The sequence below is a fragment of the Sebastes fasciatus genome, chromosome 7 (genome assembly GCF_043250625.1).
Source record: "Sebastes fasciatus isolate fSebFas1 chromosome 7, fSebFas1.pri, whole genome shotgun sequence".
Lineage (NCBI taxonomy): Eukaryota > Metazoa > Chordata > Actinopteri > Perciformes > Sebastidae > Sebastes > Sebastes fasciatus.
The window spans coordinates 13,826,473-13,847,785 of NC_133801.1; the positions used below are offsets into that span (position 1 = coordinate 13,826,473).

General features: G+C 41.6%; 2 protein-coding genes and 1 long non-coding RNA gene across 3 annotated transcripts in view; 2 read left to right on the plus strand and 1 right to left on the minus strand.

Annotated features, from left to right (window-relative positions):
• The window catches only part of egfem1 (EGF-like and EMI domain containing 1), a 70,351-nt gene that overhangs the window by 10,992 nt on the left and 38,046 nt on the right, over window positions 1–21,313 (minus strand). Inside the window, exons 16-28 of the mRNA XM_074641728.1 lie at window positions 21,002–21,130; window positions 13,386–13,520; window positions 13,107–13,241; window positions 11,105–11,230; window positions 10,617–10,748; window positions 9,531–9,659; window positions 9,314–9,445; window positions 8,800–8,928; window positions 3,909–4,037; window positions 2,583–2,711; window positions 784–912; window positions 533–661; window positions 55–183 (exon numbers count right to left, since the gene is read on the minus strand). Coding sequence (XP_074497829.1) covers window positions 55–183; window positions 533–661; window positions 784–912; window positions 2,583–2,711; window positions 3,909–4,037; window positions 8,800–8,928; window positions 9,314–9,445; window positions 9,531–9,659; window positions 10,617–10,748; window positions 11,105–11,230; window positions 13,107–13,241; window positions 13,386–13,520; window positions 21,002–21,130 — 1,692 coding nt within the window. The remainder of the gene's footprint in view (window positions 1–54; window positions 184–532; window positions 662–783; window positions 913–2,582; window positions 2,712–3,908; window positions 4,038–8,799; window positions 8,929–9,313; window positions 9,446–9,530; window positions 9,660–10,616; window positions 10,749–11,104; window positions 11,231–13,106; window positions 13,242–13,385; window positions 13,521–21,001; window positions 21,131–21,313) is intronic.
• LOC141771440 (uncharacterized) overlaps window positions 1–21,313 on the plus strand; it is a 58,191-nt gene that overhangs the window by 179 nt on the left and 36,699 nt on the right. The window contains exon 2 of the long non-coding RNA XR_012594719.1: window positions 1,282–1,423. This is a non-coding gene — a long non-coding RNA (uncharacterized LOC141771440). The remainder of the gene's footprint in view (window positions 1–1,281; window positions 1,424–21,313) is intronic.
• On the plus strand, window positions 15,461–21,012 carry LOC141771439 (EH domain-containing protein 2-like). The gene is made up of 6 exons (XM_074641729.1): window positions 15,461–16,090; window positions 16,203–16,379; window positions 17,383–17,480; window positions 17,904–18,316; window positions 18,407–18,571; window positions 19,979–21,012. Exons 1-6 carry the CDS (start codon window positions 15,870–15,872, stop codon window positions 20,537–20,539), a joined length of 1,635 nt encoding a protein of 544 aa, XP_074497830.1. The 5' UTR covers window positions 15,461–15,869; the 3' UTR covers window positions 20,540–21,012.

The following is a 21,313-nucleotide window of genomic DNA, read 5'->3' on the forward strand; positions in this document are numbered from 1 at the left end:
CTTCTATTGCCACTTTCATTCCGGTGCAATTTCCTCTGTCCTATACACACTTACGTTTGTCGCACCTGGCTCCCCTCCAGCCTGGCTCGCACTCACAGCGGCCCGTCACATGGTGGCAACTCGAACTATGGACACAGTCGCACCTCTGCTCGCAGCCTTCTCCAAAGAATCCCTTAGAACAGGCTTCAGACAAAACACACAAACCTTCGCGTTAAGCAAACACCATTAGAGTCTGAGAACAACACTTTTTGAAATATTCACTTTAATGCTTATTTACCCATGGCTTATTGCACAAATTGTTTTGACACAGCAAGTTTTATGATTCCAGGAATAAGTAAACCTTCACTTTTTGCTGCTGCTACACAGAAATGTTAGCAATTTGCAGCACAGATGGAAAATGCTGGATGGCAGGTTGGTTATACATCTCAATGGGACGGGCGAAAAACAGATAATACTGTGTGTACTATGGCAATCAAAAACTAACAAAGAAGAACTAATATGCTTTAATGCAACGGTGCTGATGTGAAGTCACCTGAATGACAGAGCTCTCCTATCCAACCAGGCAGACACGCACATCTTCCTGTCACTCTGTCACATCTCCCTCCATTCTTACAGCTGCAGGCCTGGCTGCAGTTCTCTCCGTAACGTCCTTCCTCACACTCTAGGATACAGGGAAAGAGGAAACCTCAGATGGAAGTTTCATTCAAGAAATTATTTATTTCAGAAATGTTAAAGGGTTTAAATAGTTTTACTAAAAGTAATACGTAGTACTGTAGGACTCACCTAACTCACAGGCAGCTCCAGTCCAGCCGGGCGGGCAGGAGCACTGGCCAGTCATGCCATCACAAGAGCCTCCGTTTCGACACAGACACTGACCAGAACAGTGTTCCCCATATTGTCCTGCAGGACAGGCTGAACTCACACACAGATAACACAGTACAGTTTAGAGATTTAATGACATGAATGGGTTTTACATTTAAGAAAATAATGCAGACAAGTACAGAAAAGTTTAGTAGTAATAAAAATACTAATATTATATGTTGCATCTATCTTAACTATTGACTGATTTACTGCAAGTGACACACCCACGATGTTCGTGACCTGAACAGTAAGGGTAGGCTTGGTGTGGCTAACATGCTAAATGCTAACAGCGGTGATTGCTACGTTCATTGAGGAACTTCTACCTTCAGTGAGTTGTGTGAAGACTTTCTGCTGTTTGAGACTATTAATCCATGATGTGACTGTGGAGCCTCATTCAGCTCAAAATGTTTTGAATTTCAGGAAAGCAGTGGGACCAGAGAGGTCGAGTGGACTGGTTGTACTGGGATAGAGAGGTCGAGAAGACTGGTTATGCTTTGAGAAGGAACGAGTGGAGAAGTTGAACCAGGAGCGGATGGAGGACTTTGCGGTGCCGTTCAGACAGGTGAGTACAACAACCACTTAGTTGCCTAGCAACGTAGTTGCATGTGCGCGTTTCACTGCGTGTAAAAACTGTGCACTCTCCTTTGCTGTAATATATGTGTTAGTAGCTGCATATATTGTTCACATGTCCATGTCGTCTGCTTTGGTAATGTTTTATTCTACTGTTGATTCTAAAAAAAGTGTCAGGTACCGTGGCATCCATAGCTTGTTTTATTTATTGTCGATAATTTTTGTTCAATTATCTGAGTTTTGTCACTTTTTTGGTTAATATTCTTGTGAGGCTACACTGAGGAAGACAGTTGCATATTTTTAATTGATAATCAGTTGTATGCACAGACTGCAGAGTGTTACTTGGGGGTTTGTTGGGGACGCTGTTCCACTTGTGTATAAGTTAACATTTAATGCAGTATATTTTGTAGCCTAGAGATTTTCTTTAATTCAACAGTAGTTTTTAAAAAATATAATGCAGTAGCATTTACACAGGGTACATTTTAACTGACCAACTTTTTACTTTTTCTTAAGTTCATTTTTTTTTTACACAAGTACTTTTATTTGACTAAAATGTGTTTAAAGTAACAGTAATTTTACTTATGTATAATATTCTAGTACTTTTTCCACCTCTGCTCAGTACCCAATGGTCTATTAGGATAATCACTTATCATTATGGTTTAGGGTATGGGTTTGCACACAAGACACTTAATATTGACAGTTAAAAGGGAGCAGCCCACACACTGTCCACTTCACATATGTATATAAGTAAACCTGTATCTGCAATTATCATCAATATCTTGACTGAGGGGTGCGTTTTTTGCGATTTTTATGTGCATATGTTTATACCTACACAAGAAACCAGGAGGGTATTTCTAACTTTCATCACGCATCATCAAGTCTGCAACAACTTTGTCAATTGAGTTTTAAGAGTCTACTAATTGATTTTCATATTCCATGAAAATGAATGGAAACCACTTGATGCCTAAAACAGCAAACACAATACATTCAACTTTCCAAAACACATTAGCTGTGATGTATAAGCAATTTATAGTACATGAGCTAAAACATGCAAACCCACTGGTATTGCCCTTTTATAAAAAACAGCAGCAAAACCTTTGACATGGTTTTTCATGCTGAGTGATTAGCTACTTGAGTGATGAGCTACTCACGCAGTTGGCAGCTGACTCCAGTCCACCCGGCTGCACAGCTGCATCTCCCGGTGACGTGGTCACACCTGGCTCCGTTCTGACACTCACAGGTCTGACTGCACTGCTCCCCAAAATGACCCTCTGGGCATTCTATCCACACAAACCACACAGAACACATTCAGTGTTGATTTAAAATGCAGCTATATTTGCAGCAAATGCATGAGACTAAAGAGCTTAAAGACATTTTGAGACATTTTAAGCACACATACTGTAAACTTCTCCTTAAAGGTACAGTGTGTAGGATTTGGAGGCATCTAGTGGTGTGGTTGCAGATTGCAACCAACTGAGTACAGCTCCGCTCACCCCTCCCTTTCCAAGGCTGCGGTATCGTGAGCCGCCAAGTGCAAAACCGTGGTAATGCCATTCACCTCACTTAGAGGCCATCCTTACCATAATAACACTACTTTAGGAGCAATGGAAGTCAGATGGCGGCTGGCAGTACCACAGTTTGGCACTCTGCCGCTCACATTACTACCATGGCCTTCAGGTAGCGTAAAAACACTAAAGGCTCTCTCTATAGGTAGTGTTGGTTTGTCTGTTCCGGGCTACTGTAGAAACATGGCGGAGCATCAAGGTGGACTCCGTGAAGAGGACCTGCTCTCTATTAAGATATGAAGGGCTCATTCTAAGCTAACGAAAACACACCGATTCATAGTTTCAGGTGATTATACACTAATGAAAGCATAGTTATTATTATTATTATATTCTATTTCTGCTAATAGAAGAAATGTTACACACTGGTCCTTTAATGATCAACATCCAAGATTTGGAGTCTAAGAAAGAGGAAAATGCACTAATGACAGAGATGCGTCATTAAGTCATGCTAGTGGCTTTCTGCTGACTCTGGCTGTAGTAGTTAGTACCACAAAATGGCTGTGGGAAGAGGAAAGTCTTGAATAGGACTGCAGAATGACAGACTAAGAACTTTAGTGGGCATTTCATTGGATTCATTAAAACAACGGCATGAAACCTTAGCATGAGAACACTGATTGGTTAGCTACTAAAGAGTCTTCCGAGTTGTGTTCTCTCTTTCCTAATGGTGATCGCTATAAACACGTGGGTGCATTTATCCAGAATAGACCTCAAATAAACCCTGTGTGCCAGAGGGCACTCTAGTCCCTCCTTTCTCCGCCCTTTACCCATCCCTAAAAAAAGTCATTGGCAATGTCTCATTATAGAGATAATTGTTCACAAACACATCGTAGTTGTGTTTAAGGAGGGGATGTCGTGATGGGCTGCAGTGAGGGCCTCCCTCACACCCCGTTTTAATGATGTGGCTTCCATTACCCAGAATGCAGTGTGGTCCTGCCCAGCCGGCGGTGCATAGGCAGGCTCCTGTGATGTGGTGGCAGCGGGCACCGTTCCTGCACTCGCACATCTGGCCACAGTCAAGACCGTAAAAGCCGTCCGGGCACACTGTGGGCCAAGATAAAACATCCGACTGGTTAGAACTGGCAGCTTCACAGAAGAGGAGAGGAAAAGACTTAGATGCCAACTTTTCTTTTTACTTTTTTTTAGTTCTCTCTCTACCCTTCCCCATCTCTCGCTCTCTTCTCCGCCTACTTTCCCTCTCTGTCTTACCACCTACTGAAAATACCAATATCAAATTGCAGTACCACGCTGCGGCTGTTCATTTGCAGAGCGTCTGCGTTCGTTAAGTGAGCTCATGTCCCACATGTGCGGTGGATCTGGGCCACATCAAAGTCGACGGCGGCTCGGAGGCCGTTCCATTTCAGAGGTAGAGGGGGCACAGAGAGCTGGTAATTAGAGCACCTGCTGAGTCAACAGGCCGCACCAATACATGGCAAAACAAAGCCAGGTTACTGTGCCCCCCCTACATACCTGCAGTATCACTGCTGATGCGAGGAGATGCCAGTGTCTGGAGAGTCTGTTTCCCATTCTCAAGGAGAGCCAGAGAGCTTGTTTAAGTGTGTGTAGAGTCAATTGACACTCAGAGAGTTTGGTAAACATAGTGCCTCCCATCGACAAGAAGCTAGCCAGAGGCAGTGGGATGAATGAGCCTTTCCACTACTGGGATGTAAATATTGTCTGTAAGCATGACTTCACCAGTGCAGGAAAGAATGACTCTGTTTATTCACAGCCTATTTTTGATCGCTCAATTTGTCACTGAAGAGAGATCACATCCCAACTCAAGCATAATAGTTCTATTTTGCAATACAAAAAGCTCTTCCATTCTGGTTTTTATTTGCAGGGGGACGCTGCTCTTTGCGCTGCCAAATTTTGAGTGATTGACAGCCGTTGCGGACATTTCTCTCTTCTGTTTTCTGTCGCAGTAATATGTGAGAAAATCTGGTGAGGGTCTGGGTCGAGTCTGTCCCAATTATCTCAGCAGCCAGCAGTTTTTCATTTCATTTATATACTACCCCTTCTATCTATAAGGAAAGCAGTGGACCATGTTACCAAAGGAAGCCACAAATTGGGGAGTGCAACAGAAATGTGCAACTTGGTGGGTTTTATGTCTTCTAAATGCCACAGTACGCGGGGTGTTTCCCTACGGTTTATGCATCATACCCTCCTACTCCTGCTCCAATTGATGATGCTGTCCACTCCTCCTTTTTCTCCCTGAAGGCCTCAAATTGGGAAAAGTATCCTTCCTGCTCAGCAGTTTTCTGGCATGGCCATCGCTGTGTTCCCACGCTGACAGCATGACGTCTTCGCCTGCCTCTGTAGTGGTTAGGCTGCGATGTTATTAAAGCCAGCCCACTGAGGATGCTGTCATTTTAGCCCAGCTGTACATTAGGTCTGTGGTAGTACTGTAGCAAAATCGTTAATTGTCTGTTGTTTATTATTATGATAGCAATTGCTGACACCATGGTAACATCTTTCTGTCCTGAGGGCAAATGTTGCAGGAATGTTTCTTTGAGACATCATTTATTTGCTGATGACACAGGGGCTCAACGCATCTGTGATGTTCAAAAATATACATCTCAGATGAGTGATGTTCCCTTTTAATGATGCCTTTATGCCAGGCGCAGTAATCACCTCAACATGTTAAAACTCTTTCCTTCCTTTTCAAATGCAGCACACAAAGTTTACTGCAGCACACAGCTCTACAGTAAATCTTCAGGGGATATACCGACACCTCTGAATGGCAAAGTTTATTATTTGTTTATGCCAGCAGGGGGCGACTGGTTTCCATATTAACCGCAGAGCAGCAATCTGTCATCTGATATTAGGACAGTGTCTGCAAGTGTTTGTAAGTGAGGACTCTTCCCTTTGAGTCTTTGTTTATGGGTAGGCCCAGAGGATTCGGTCCACACACAATGTGCCATCGCTGAAAGACTCCATCTCCAGACTAAATGAGCTCTTTAAGACAGGGCGGATTATTTCCAGATCCCTGGTTGTGTAAGAGCCACTGCTGTCAGCCCATAAAGCAGGTCCAGGGACCACACAGCCGGGGAGAGCAGACCACAGAAATAGAGCGGATAGAGGGAACGTAGAATAGAACTTCCTGGTGCCATTCAGGGTCTATACACTGAAAGAGGTCAACAACAACAAAACAATCCCTTTTCCTTAGACAATAACGCGGATGTTCAATGCCAGAGTTCTTTTTTACTGCGACCGAATTAACTATTTTGATGTAGACATCAAAGCTGCAGAGTAGAAAACGCAGCACGATCCACGTTAATTGAAGAAGTGGTCTGGTGTGCAGGACCCATGTCAGCACAATAGCTTGTTTCCTCCGACAGAACTCGACTGAAATGTTTAGCATCAACCACAAGAATGCTCAATGAAACTATGCATTTTGCCATAGTAACAAGCCCTCTGAGTCTTGCAGTTGAATAACATTAGGAAAATCGCCCACCTAGAATCAAACACTGAAAAGGAAAGTCACCTCTTTCCGTTTTAATTCTGTGAAACAGATGAACTGAGAGAGATCTGGTCCTTCTCACAGCACAGGCCTCTTCCTGACTTCTCCTGAAGGAAGAGGCCCAGCAGAAGACTGAGAAACTGGACACCTCTGTTTGAGGAGAAAAGGTCTTCAGAAAACAGATTCTGGTCAGACCGATAGCCTTATTTCCACATGCGACGTCCAATCAGAGTGACGTCTGCGTCTGAGGCCATTAGACTGTTATGACTAGGGATGTGAAGCTCCGTTCTAGTGTGACACGGCCATGATTTACGATGCCCCGCGTGCTACGGAGGTGGTATGACTTTCTGGGCCTGGTAGTACGCTTACACTAAATCTTACACTTTGTAATAACATGAGGCCACTTCAAGTCAAAAGACTATAATCAAGAACAAATCTATTACATTGTTAAGACTCTTGGACTGTTGGTATGTCTTGCAGTTTTTAGTAAAAGTATGATGAGAAGAATAGTAGTTATATGAAGGTTTTGCTATGTCATGACGCTTGAAGAGCCTGTGAAATACAGTCCAACTAACCCCAGAATGACGAATACAAATCATGGGATTTGTGTGGTTTTAAAATGGCTTTGCTTCTGACATTACATGGACAATCTGATGATTTATTAAATCTGTGTGATGATTCACTCAAACTGTGGAAGACATAAAAATACTCAGAAGAATGTCCTGCAGCGCCCTCTAGTGTATTAAGATTGGTAATGTCACCTGTAATGGAGAGGAGTGTCCTTAGTTTTAAGAATGAAAATAAGCAACACTGTATTTTCCTGAGGTTTTATCATATCATCTGTCACTGTCAATATAAATCCTACATGCTGTACGTACAGTATATAGTCATCTTTACATAATAATCCAGTCCATGTATATCCATTCAGTATTTATTTATTTGCGCTAGTTGTATTGTTTACAACTTAGAGAACACTTGACTTTCATATAGACATTTTATTTCTTATTTTATTGTTGGTCATAGATGTTTTTATATATTTATATATACACCTATTTTTTCAGTACTTGTGTACATAACCGTCCTGTCTATTCTTTACCTTTATTGTCCAGCTTTGTTGCCCTTCTCCCTAGCTGTTATTTCTATTTCTGTGTAGTACATTGAGAGAGATGCTAAAAAACTGAATCCTGTATTCCCTGTATGTGCACACATACTTAGCAAATAAATCTGATTCTGATTATGCTTGTGGAAGGGACCAAAATGCAGCATTTTAGTTAAAGGTGTACAGGTAAATACCCTCATGTACACTAATGTTAACCTTTTCGTTCATATGAATTAAATAAAAAGAATCAAGTTGACCTTAAATCAATCTTTCAAGTCTCAACCATTTATGTTTGTGATGTAAAAGATCGATTAACGCGAGACCCCCAGGCAAAAACATTGTTTTTCTTGCACTGGTCAATTTTGAGATTTTGTGCTGTTTTGCTTCCATAACATGTCTTCTTTCAGACTAATGGAAAGAAAACATCCAAAGTACACATTTAGGTGATTATTTACTCTATTTGTATCTGTAGATTTCTTATAAATTCACCAAATGCAACCATTAGATAATGCATCATTTTATACTTACAATTTCAGAAAACTTCTGAACTGGGAAAGTTTCATGGAGATATCTATTAGTTACATGTTTACCCTATTCATCTGTAGTGTCTTGCAAAATGTATGGAATTTTACAATTCATATCTTTAAAAGCCGTTTTCTCAAAATTAGGTTTTTCTCATACTCTGAGCCAGAAATCTCCAATTCAGTAGCACTAACCTGGCTTTATCCAATGTTCAGATTTCTGTTCTGGAAATGTATGCAAATTAGCACATATCTGATAAGATAATGCCTCATTTGCATATCTAAACATACATTTTCAGAAAACTTATACTGACTATACACACTGACACACTGACAGCTGTTGTTGCCTGTTGGGCTGCAGTTTGCCATGTTATGATTTGAGCATATTTTTTTATGCTAAATGCAGTACCTGTGAGGGTTTCTGGACAATATTTGTCATTGTTTTGTGTTGTTAATTGAGTTCCAATAATAAAGATATACATACATTTGCATAAAGCAGCATATTTGCCGACTCCCATGTTACTCTCTACTTAATGTAAGTAATCAACTGTCCCCTGTTTCAAGGCGATATCTATTAGTAATTTTTTTTTTTACCCTATTCACCTGTAGTGTCTCCCCTTGAAATGACTCCAAAAATAACCGAAAAATCTGTATAGCTTCACTTTTGTCGCAAACCATAACATCAGGAATAGTATAGTCACTAATCAGAAACAAAAGAAATCTTACTTTTTTCGCAGTAAGTGCCAGCGTATCCAGGTGAACAGGTGCAGGCTCCACTCACATGGTCGCAGAGGGCTCCACTCTGACACTGGCACTGCTGGGCACATCCCCGCCCATATCGGCCATTCACACACTCTAACCATGAACATATGAGAAAGGCAGATCAATAATGATTTAGCAAAACAATATCCTAAATCTTAAGCGTTTAACGTTAATATAGCCAGCTAAAAAAATAGTCTCACAGGAAATACTGTCTTGTGTTCATGTCAAGTTGTATTAAGGTACATCCCAGAACTGTAGGTGCTCTATATAAGCTACACAAATCCCTAAGTATTCAGTATATTCCAACTCCCTAGAAAATATACAGAAATCACTGAAAAAAACCCATGTTATGATAAAATAAAACATCCAGGAAATTTCTTTCAGAATTGTGAATGAGCTCAACAGATGTTATAAGTGACGATCACCCCATGGTGGCAGTGTTTACTAAAATATATCTTAATGATGAAAGTTAACTTACTCCTTTCACAGTAGTCTCCGGTGAATCCGGCCTCACACGCACACTGACCGCTGACCGGGTCACAGCCCAGAGAGATCTCTTTGCACTGGCATTTACTGAGACACTCTTGGCCCCAGTAACCAGCTTCACATGCTATGAAGGTCAGCAGATGTTGCAGTGAGAGATATGCTCAATGTTGCATTATGATTTTTATTATAAGGATAATTACAGTTCTTACATGTTGCACAGTCATGACCTGTTTTGCCAGGAGGGCAGACGCAGCGTCCAGTCTGTGGGTCACAAGCAGCATCAGGTTGGCATGAACAGCGCATTAAACAGCCCGGTCCATGGAAACCTGGGGGACATTCTGTACACAACATGACATTCATAGGATCATGCTTTAGTAATGCACTCTTTTTAAATTACACATGGTTAGTAGGAACCAGGGTTAATATAGTCAACTTAAACTGAAACTAAAATGAAAATAAGCAGTGAAAAATATTGTTAGTAAACTGAAACAAAAAAAATATATATCCTTTAAGAAAAACTAAAATGAAACTGAAATGATATTGCCTTGGTAAAAAACGAATACAAATAAAATAAAAATGAATGTAAATTCATTTCAGTTTTAGTTTTTTAGCTATAATATATCACTACCAAAAAAAGGAGACAGCATGAATTTCCGTCAACTCTTGTGACATTGAACCACAGAAATTGAAAGGACTTGACCTTCCAGGAGATGGCGCTGTGCCGTAATCGCTTCAATAAAGTAGTGAAAAGATTAAATATTAAACATTATGGCCATTCCTACACAGTTCTCCAACCATGTATTTTATATATACAGGTAGCTACATACTTCTGAGACATTATACCTGGCCCTAACAAAAACAAACTGAAATAAATAATAAATAAAATAATAAATATAAAAAATAAATAATTAATTAATTAAAAATATATAAAAATAAAATAAAAACTAAACCTTTCTGAAAAACTAAAAACTAAAACTAGCAAACACACTCTGAAAACTAACTGAAACTAAACTAAAATGAAATCAAAAAGTCAAAACGGAAATAAAATAAAAACTAATTGAAAATTCAGAACTACTATAACCTTGGTAGGAACAGAAAAAAATCATTGTTTTAAATGAAACTTTAGTAAATAGATTGCTTTAAACACTAAATTTCAGTTCAATTATTCAACTATTGTTAAATGTGTTTCTTTATTTGAGACACACAGATTCTAATTATTAGTCGTCCTAAAAAGGCAGCAAACTCACAATTAAATGTGGTTTTATTTCTTGAACCTGGATTAGATTCAAACTCACCATTTTGGCAGAGGTTCCCTGTGAAGCCTGGTTTGCATTCACACACACCAGTCTGCTTGCTGCAGGAGCCTCTGTTCTCACAGTTAGAACAAGGTGACTGGCACTTCAACCCCCAGAATCCATCAGAGCAGTCTGGGGAGCACCAAGTATCATTCAGATTAAATGAGCAGTAAGCCACTTATGTTAGTTATTTCTCTGTAAAGTCTTAAAGCCACTTATGCCTGGATGTCTTGGGGTTATGAAATGTATTAAATGGCAAGTAAGCTATGAAGCATAGTAATCGGTTTGGTTTAGAGAGGTAACAAATAACACAAACATCCCAGTGGTTCAGTGGGTTAATGATAATACTGAGGTCAGTCAGTGCAAACAGGTTAATCTTAATCACATCGTCGCATTTTCTTTAGTCTACCACAACATAATTAGGCTAAAATGTCCTGAAACTAATACAGAAAGTCAATGGAACATAAAAACATGAAAAATAAATGTACCTTCGTGACAGGAGTGTCCAGTCTTTCCAGCAGGACAGATGCACTGACCAGTTACGGTATCACAAGGAGCTCCTCCACAGTCGCAGGTCAGACGACAGCTCTCGCCATAGCTCCATGATGGACAGGCTAACAACACACAACAGATTAAAATATTAAAAACAGCTGTCACAGTGTAACACACAAAAAGACACAAGATGTGATTGCGCAAAAAGAGAACTGCAGAAGTGAAATCTTAGAAATACTCAATCATTCTCTGTTTATTTATTCAGCCTCTGCCAATAGCCTCTGCAGTAGTAACTGAAGTAAATTACCCTTGTCATGACCTGGCCTGCAACTTAAGATAAATACAATCCAGAAAAAAGTGGATTCCTTTTTTATTATTTGGCTTTGACAAACCAAGCAGGCCTAGGCCTGGACTCTGCATTAGTGCTGCTGACATACTTTAACTCTGCTCTGTTGGTCCACTCCACAAAGTCATGTTTTTACCAGAGGCTCCTGAACAATATTCAGTATCACTTTAGAATCACAGCACAGAGGGTTGAGCTTTCCATCAAGCAGCAGAGTAAACAGCCAGAGGACACCCTGCTGTGGTTGTACAGTTTGTAATGGCAAGAACACCTGCACTGACCAGGTGAATTAAAAAGGAAAGCGTTATTTATTTCACCCGCTTAATCCACTCAATCCATCAAAGGCAGCAGAGAATGAATAGAAAAGGACAGAATAAAGAAAGATTAATAGGTGAATTGAAAAAGATTCTGACAAAGGTGAAGAAAAATTCAGAAAGTCAGTCATAATAGTTTGTGTTGACGCCAGAAAGGACACGCATTCACACAAGCATGAAGTATGCAAACAATAACGGCACATGTAGACACATGAGTCAGTGTGCAAGCCCACGCACTTCACATATCCACACACATTCTCACAGTAAAACAATGATCCTTTACTATAAAGGTTATGGCCACATGAGAGCGCTGTGGAGTAGAGCTACGAGGGGGGACATCATACATTAACAGTTCTGTATTTATGGATGTACGCCAGCCAGATGTTTGAAATAAATTACACTTGACTACTTACACTTATTCCTTTTCACTTGTACCTTAAAGGTGCTCTATACAATATCCAGAACATTAATATAGCATCAAACAACTATTATACTACTATAACTATTACTTTTTGCTATGTAAAGATATAGAGGAGTAATGTCTACCTGAGCAGAGAACGAAGTTGTGTGTGTGTTGTAATCAGAGTTTGCTTTTATTGTATTTGAGAGCTTGACTGCCAAGTGATAAAGTACCCATCATCATCCGGCGATCTTCCGCATCCATTGGGCCCATAGAGCAGGCGCTGTAGTGTTTCCTTTAACCCCGCATCCCAGCCCTCGGTCCAGACGCGGTCTGGGTCTCATTCACATGAACGGAGGAAGGAAAATAACTCTGGATTTGCATTTTACAACTTTTAGGACCTGATTTAAGTAAGGGTTATTCAAGTGTTCATACTGGGAAGTTGACTTACCTAAAAAAAAGATTATCTGCTGAGTTACAGACGTCTCTTTCCCAACGTAAGTCTGTGGGATAAAGTCTTTTTGGACCCAATGGAACCACGTGACAGACATGGAAGTTGTAAGTCCACCGTTCGGCCACTATGTAAAATTTGCTTTAAAGCACAGCGCACTTCCTGGGGGCTTGAGCATGCCCAACTGGCTAGGTCACGGCCGCCGCTCTGCCCTGCTCTCATACGGCGGTTACAGCTGATAACGTCGTCCCGACCGACACTGGAAGGGAAGCGCCCACACTTCGGTCCCCCCCCCCCCCTGTCAGCAGGGTTGCCGTTGTTTTCAACGTTAGCACCGTTAGCTACAAGACGCCGGCTCAGCTGTCGGCATGTTGAGAGCTGTGCAGAGGCAATAGAAAATGTTCCGAGTCTCGCATTTAGCACCTTTAAGATATTTACAGTGTAATGCACAATGCTCTTTAAATTGTATTAAAGCAGCTTTTTGTCTCACCCAATTGACATTTATCTCCATGAAGCCCTGCAGGACACCGCGGTCTGCACTCTCCAGTCCTGGTATCACATGATGCTCCACCTGGACAGTCACATGGCTGCTCACAGCCTGCACCAAAGAAGCCAGGCTCACATTCTGTGTTGGGACATAAACACAACCAAAGGAAGTTTAACCTTTAACAACACAACAAATCGTAACCATTTAATTCCACGGATCTGAAGCTGCATGCTCAGGCTGTAGTTGACTAGATGAGCCGGGTGTTTTATGAAGTGCTTATACCTTTCTCACACTGTGGTCCGTGGTATGCAGCCTTACAGAAACAGCTCCCTGTTTTGGGGTCACAGCCAGTGGAATGTTCTTGAACACAGTCACATTCCTTGGAACAGCCTGAACCGTGCGTCCACCTGGGACAAGCTGAGGGGAGGACGGGATCAGTTAGGAAACAGACAAAAAGCATGAGTTAAGTTGATGATGTTCTCATGTTTGTATGAATAGTGGTGGGATGTAACTAAGTACATTTACTCTGGGACTGTACTTAACTTATTTCCATTCTATGTAACTTTATTCTTTTACTCCACCACATCTCAGAGGCAAATATTGTACTTTTACTCTTTTCACACCCTTCCTGTCCGGTGAACATTTCCAAATTTGGTGATTATGAATTTGAATTTTTCTGATGATCTGAAGGATTAAGTGTTCCTTTATGGGTTTCAGAAAAATATTCCTACTTCTTAAACTAAATAAACTCAGCTGGAAAATACATGCTGAAAACAGGGCTGTTTTTTATGAAAAGCTGACTTTTTAGAGACAAAATATGATGCATTGCTGTAGATTAAACTGCCCAAAATTATATAAAGTAGTTAGAAATAGCACAACGTTAAAACGCAGTAAAATCCAACACACATTAATGCAGCAGCAATATTAATCCAAAAACATCATATATAATAGCAAACCACTGACGGGGACCATTTTACTGCACAATGAGTACTTTTACTTAAATAAGGTTTTGAATGCCGGACTTTCACTGGTAACAGAGTATTTCTACACCATGGTATGCTACTTTTAAAGGCAGAATGAGTAGGATTTGTCAGTTGCGGTTTGTTAACACAACATTCAAAGTTGGCCCCTCCTCCCCGGCTCAACGACACCAGAAGCGAATGCCCCCTGACCGCGGTTAAGCCTCAACTATACTCACGAACGGACGCGTACATGAACAGCTGTGGACACCACGGACATGTAGTAGTTCTGTTTACACTGTCCGCTTGGAGGATGTGCCACACGTGCACAGTAGATCACTATGTTACCACTTGTAGTTTAGTGGCTGTACAGACAGGTCACAACAAAATGCCGGTACGCGGACGTCCGCGCAGAGCCTATGGATACACCCCATGGATGTAATAAGAGAACTGGATACAGCGTTGGAGGCAGGGCCCCGTTCCTTCCTATGAAGGTTGCTCAGTGGCGCATGAAGCCTAAGTGGCTCGACTTCCGTCTGGAAAAGTACCCGGATCTTGGGCACATGGAACATGCACAGTAGCGTCCGCTCATGGCTTGCGCTCCAGCCTCGGTCTGGGTCTCATTCAAATGAACGGAGGAAGGGAAATAGCTCTGGATTCAGTTATTTGTGCGTTATACAACATTAACCAACCTCTGATGATGAAATTTACGTCACCCAGGATCCCAGCGTACTTGCAGAAGCACAAAGTATAATTGAGGTTGACGCCCAGAAACGTCCCAAACACAGCAAAATAAGAAAGTCCAGGCGGAGGGCAGGGTCCCTGCAGATACACACACCGGCATACACTTCTAGTGACTCATAAGTGATGATTGAGAGGGATTATATTTGTCTATTTTTTAGTCTATACATTATTATTCAGGAAAATCCTACTCAATCCTCCTTTAAGTAAAGGATCGGAATACTTCTTCCACCAATGTGTATGATATCGTACAAAAAATATACACATAGGAATTACATTTGCTGCCCAGCCTATGGTATTACTGCACTGAAACAACTTCAGTAAGGTTATTTTTTTCTACGGTTAAGCAAAGAAAACAAATTCTCAAAGCAACTTGTGTTTGATAAAGTCAAGGTGGTGATGGTTAATTAAGAGAAGAATGTGGAAATGAAACTTTCTCTACTATCAGATTACATTTTATGAGCCAAACAAACACACCCAACCACCATGTTATCATAACATCAGACTTCTGCAAGTTTAAGTCATGTGACCACTGCCTCTTCTTTCACTCGATTTATAGAACTTTAGACAAAATTATTGCACATCATTCATCGTTACTTCATGTATAATTACAAATCTAATATGAGACCAGACTGACTATTTGGGAAAGCAGTTTCCTACAAACTTTGTTGTGTTGTCTGTATTTTTCTTCAAACATGATCACATTAGTAGAAGCACTGAACAAATAGATGAGTGTTATATAAGACTTTTAAAACTGAACTACTGCCACATCATCACTCAGTGTTTAGAACAATCTGCATGAATTTTGCCAAGATTCTCCCTACTCAGCAGCAACAAAAATCTGAACTCCACTCCACCCTGTCCCTCTCGACATTGGCTTTATGTTAGGTGCAGCTGCAGGCTCTGGTTACACCCTCTCCACCCTCTCAATGTCCCGCTGCAGGATGGAGCAGACAGCTGTGAGAATCTGATAATATTCCTTGTGCACATTCTTCCATCATTCGGTTTGGTCTTAGAAGAGCGAGCAGTTTCAAAACTGAGAACTTAAGAGCAAAGATTCTTCGCCATGTCTTTTCGGAGGTTTAGGAGCAACCCTAAAACACTGGGGGATGTCAACATAGTGACTGAGGAGCTAAAGAATCTTTATTATAAGAGGCTGCTGCCGATAGAGAAATACTATTCTTTCCATCACTTTCATTCTCCGAGCTATGAGGACGCAGAGTTTGACAACAAACCGATGGTCTTGGTGATGGGTCAATACTCGACAGGAAAGACGACATTTATCAGGTAAGAATCAGAACATCAACGCTTTTAAAAACTGCAGATTTGTGCATGTATTCTGCCGAATATATTGATGTGTTGGGGGTAATAATGTTGTTATTGGTGATTTGGACTTCAGGTATCTCATAGAACAAGATTTTCCTGGTAGCAGAGTTGGGCCAGAGCCAACCACTGACTGCTTCACTGCCGTCATGTATGGAGATGTGGAGGGAATCATCCCTGGCAATGCCCTCACAATGGACCCGAAAAAGCCCTTTCGCCACCTCGACCCTTTTGGAAATGCTTTTCTGAACAGGTGATACTGTATGAATCAACAGACAGAAAGAGAGGGGAAGCAACAAAGGGGGGGAGGGGAAGATGTTCCTCCTTTTTTTTTCTTTTATTTGGGGACATTTGAATAATTTTGTTCTACCTTCATTAGCATAGAAGTACTGAAAAAAACAATGCAGTGTGAATCTATTCTATGCTTTCATTAAAGGGTAACTTCGCTATTTTTCAACCTGGACCCAATTTTTCATATTTTTGTGTCTAAGTAACTAATGGGGACAACAATTTTTGAAACTGGTCCAGTATTGAGGGAAAATGCTGCAGACGGCAGCCGCTAAACAGGCTGTGATGTAATCATTTGGGGCAACCTGTTACCATCAGTTTATGTCCACTAAAAGTGTTTGTTTTTGCCATGACAGGCTCAGATTGTGATTACAAGTGTCTGACAACATTATGGAAAGGATACTACAGAGAAATAATATATTTCTATTTGTTATTATGTCATGTGACTTATTGCCGGAAGACAATGGTGGATGAGTGAGAGTTGGAGAGAGGAGTGCCGGGCAGTTTGTTGTGTTGGACTACAGAAAGCGTAGCTTAGTGTTATCTAAAATATTTCAGTATCATGGCTGAATATTTAGATGATTTCAACAATGTGAATGCGACACAAGGTTTCAGAGCGAGGCTTCTCCAAGCAGAACACACAATAACAAACAGACTGGATCAAGCAAAGGTAAGAAAACATTACATTTCTCTAGTTTCAAATAAGCACTTTTAGTGGACGTAAACTGACGGTGCTAGGTTGCCCCAAATGATAACATTACTGCTCATTTAGCGGCTGCCGGTTACAGCATTTTCCCTCAATACTGGACCAATTTCAAAACTTGTTGTCCTTGTCTTAGACACAAAAACATGGGACAATAGGGTCCAGGTTGAAAAATACCAAAGTTCCCCTTTAAATAAAGGCTAGTGAGAAATTGTAAAGACATTATTTTGAATGCTTTATGTTGAGGCATTTTTTTTCTTTGCAGGTTTCAGTGTGTTCAGTTGCCAAATCAAGTCCTCGAGAGTATCAGCATTATCGACACACCGGGCATCTTAACTGCTGCTAAAAGAAAACTGAGTCGAGGTGAGACTTTCTAATTTTCCTTTTCAATAGCAGTAGAATTAGTGGGTCTTCTTCTACTTCCATATGTTCAGCTTTAGAAAGTTGGAAAGCATTGTTGCTGTTAGAAGGATTTAAATCCCTGGTGAGAGGAGTCATAGCCGATGCAGTGAAATAGTATTTCAGCCAAACATAATTCAAACACTTGAAGTCAGAAGCACAGCAGATGAAAGTAACATAACTGAGTTGGGAGGAGACGAGCAGTAAGTAACCAAGCCGTCTTCGCTTTGTTTTATGAACGCATTAATCTGTGGGTGTAACTGAAATGGCTTGCAACCAGTGAGGGCCGCTGGGAATTGTATGATCCTCTAGGTGTTGAGGCAGCGAGGCTTGCCCCATTACACGCAGTCTTAATGAAAACCCTGTGTTGTCGTTCCTTGTCCCCAGGCTACGACTTCCCAGCAGTGCTGCGCTGGTTTGCAGAGCGTGTGGATCGAATCATCCTGCTGTTCGATGCACACAAACTAGAGTTCTCTGATGAGCTCACTCGGGCCTTCGGGGCCCTTTGTGGGTACGAGGACAAGTTGCGTGTGGTTCTCAACAAAGCTGACAGAGTGGACTCGCAGCAGCTCATGAGAGTGTACGGCGCCCTCATGTGGTCGCTGGGGAAAGTGTTTAAAACCCCCGAGATCTTGCGAGTTTACATTGGATCTTTCTGGTCAGAGCCCAGGCAGACGTGTGACCATTATCAGCTGATAGAGCTGGAGGAGGAGGATCTGTTGGCTGACGTCAGGAACCTGCCTCGCAATGCTGCAGTACGCAAGCTGAATGACCTGGTTAAGAGGGCACGCTTAGTAAGGGTAAGAGATCTGTTCAATTCCATCTCATACTTAACCTAAATATTAACAAACTGACATGCAGATGTGGTGGGTTTTTTTCTCCCCTCCTAGGCTCATGCTCACATTATCAGCTATCTGAAGCAGGAGATGCCAACAATTTTCTGCAAGGAAAGCAAGAAGCACAATCTGATTTACCAGCTTCCAGTGATTTTCACCAAGATCCAGCAACAGCATCGAGTCCCAGCCGGCGACTTTCCTGACTGCACCAAGATGCAGGTGGGACATTACTTTTTAAAGGGCGGGTCCATCTGCATTCTGTTCAGTTTTTTTCAAAAGGAAACCACCACTCAGCTGTTGCAAAAAGCAGTGATGTAGGTTACCAAAGTAAGCTAAAGCTAATTAAATCTAATCAATAAGGTTATGAATAATGTGAACACTAGCACTAGCTGACTCAAAGTAAGCTGTGCTGGAAATAACTGAAAGGGTTAGTTTTGATTTTTTTAAGTGGGGTTGTATGTATACTCCCGCGTTCAGCGAGGTAAAATTACTGCTTTTGTGAATGTAGTCTGGTGGCTTTGAAGAGAACAATATGACAGCTGCAGTTTACTGTTGGAAAGGGCCGTCTGATGGCGAGGTAAAGTGGCTGTGGACGGGAGCAGCAGAAAAAACTTATTTTAGCCACATTAAAAAAAATCTATATCAGTTTAAAGGGACTATTTGTAACTTTCAGAAATGCTTCTTAACAGCGACACCTGTGGCCGTGAAATCAACGAAAGTCAGCGTCGGGCTCGCGCTTGCTCGCTCTCAATATACCTGAACGAGCATCACTCAAAACAGTGAGGCGACACAAGTCAGCTAAAAGCACAATATCACTCTATATTTCACCTGCTTGGCAGTAATGTTAGCTGACCAGACGAAGGTCTCTCCATGAACATGATTTAGATCTGATCCTAGTGTTGGCTTTTCCTGCCTAAGTGCAGGCTGAGGCAGCGGGGCTCTCCAGCGTGTCTCCCTGCTCTCTCCGCCCGCAGCCGGAGAGAGCAGAGGAGACACCGGCACCCGGTCGGTAACGAGAAGACAACGTAAATCTCTGTAGAGCTCCGTCACTTCACAAGACACGGGAAACCTCTGTTGGTCTGGAGGAGCTGCAGCAGTTATTTCTGCACAAACGTCCCCTGTACATTCACTAGATATTCTCAGAGCTAAACTAACTCTTCTGCAGTGTGTAGTGAGCGCGCGTTCACGTCTAGAGGTGGAGCGAGCTGAGCTGTCTGAGTGAAGGCGAGCAGGCAGAGGAGGAGGGTACAGCGGCTACAAGCGAACGCGCATATGCGAGCGCGCATGTGTGACGACCCGCTACATTTATGCGCGTACAAAGTTACAAATAGTCCCTTTAAGTGTACACTATATTTAGAATATTTTCACCGCTTTACTTCTTCAAAGCCACCAGACCAGACTCCATTCACAAAAACATTAATTTTAGTCATTTTACCTAACAGAACAAAGGAGTTGCTGGTCTACCTTGATCTTTGACCAAAATTTTAATGTTCAGATTTTAAAATATAAAGAACAGCACTACAATAATGGACCCGCCCTTTAATTGCTGTCTAAATACCATGATATCAGAATTAATTCACCTAAATGTGTTCTGTGAGCCTTACATGTGATTACATACCTTTTCAGGAGAAACTTTTGGGTCAAGATTTCTCAAAGTTCAAGACACTGAAACCAAGTCTGATGGCGTCCTTGGATAAACTCCTGACCACTGACATAGCAAACCTGGTGCCTTTACTTCAACAACAAGAACTGAGCAAGAAATCCCTCCCCGGTGTGTTGGACGGTGAATTCTTGGGAACATTCAGGCCTGAGCATTACAAAAGAGATGCTTTCAAGGAACTCAGAAGAGAGGAAGAGTGCAACGAGACAGATTTCGACGAGTGGGCGGTGGAGAAATACAAGCCAAAGTACGATGAGATTTTCTTCAACCTCAGTCCAAACGGGGGCAAACTGAGCGGCACCAAAGTCAAAGAGTGGATGAGGACCACCCTGCTGCCCAACTCTGTGCTCGCTCATATCTGGAGGCTGTCTGATGTGGATGGGGACGGCATGCTGGACAATGAGGAGTTCGCTTTGGCAGTCCACCTCATTGAGGGAAAACTGGAGGGCCACTGGCTCCCCCGAGAGCTGCCGTCTCAACTGGTGCCACCGTCAAAACGGCTAAGTACAGCCAGCGATGAAGTGTAGACATGATAATCAAAGGAAGCTGAGACTTTGTGTACATTAGTTGTACAATATGTACATCATTTCTTAAATATAGCCTAATCTGGTAGTAGCAGTTTAAAAAAAAATAACAATGTACAGTGCCTGTTCGTGAACCTGACAAGGTGTTATCCTTTTGTATGTTTATCATCATGACACCAAAACTTAAAGATCATTAAGTTTTCATCTCACATTTCACTTCTGCAATCAGTCAAATATCTATATATCTATACTGTATATCTTCAATTAGGTGGAGTGTTTCCTTCAGGTTTGTTTTTGCCTTATACATAAGAGTTGCTGAAATCTCTCATATTCCTAATGATTTTTTTTATCAATGGTATTAAACTTGTAAAGATGACTAGCCAGTATTATGTCATTGTTTGTGATCACATCATCATCATCACCATTATGCAGTGGGTATTAGGATGAGGTCAGGTTGGTACTCACGTAGGTGGCAGAAGCGGCCATATAGTCCCGGAGAGCAAAGGCAGCCTCCATACAGACGATGGCAATGTCCGTTGTTGGGACAGTTGCACTTTCTTTTGCAGAACCTCCCGAAATAACCCATCGGACAACCTGTAAACATGAATAATGACACTTTAGGATAGGATGGCTACTTCTGTAAAATGTACTCTACTGTGATAAGATAAAAAGATGATAGCGTGTGATACCGCCTCACAAGGCACCCTTTAGCGCCTGTATGAGACGCACCGGGCTTTCCATTAACTCTCCCTCTCAAAGACGGTACATTAGCCTCAC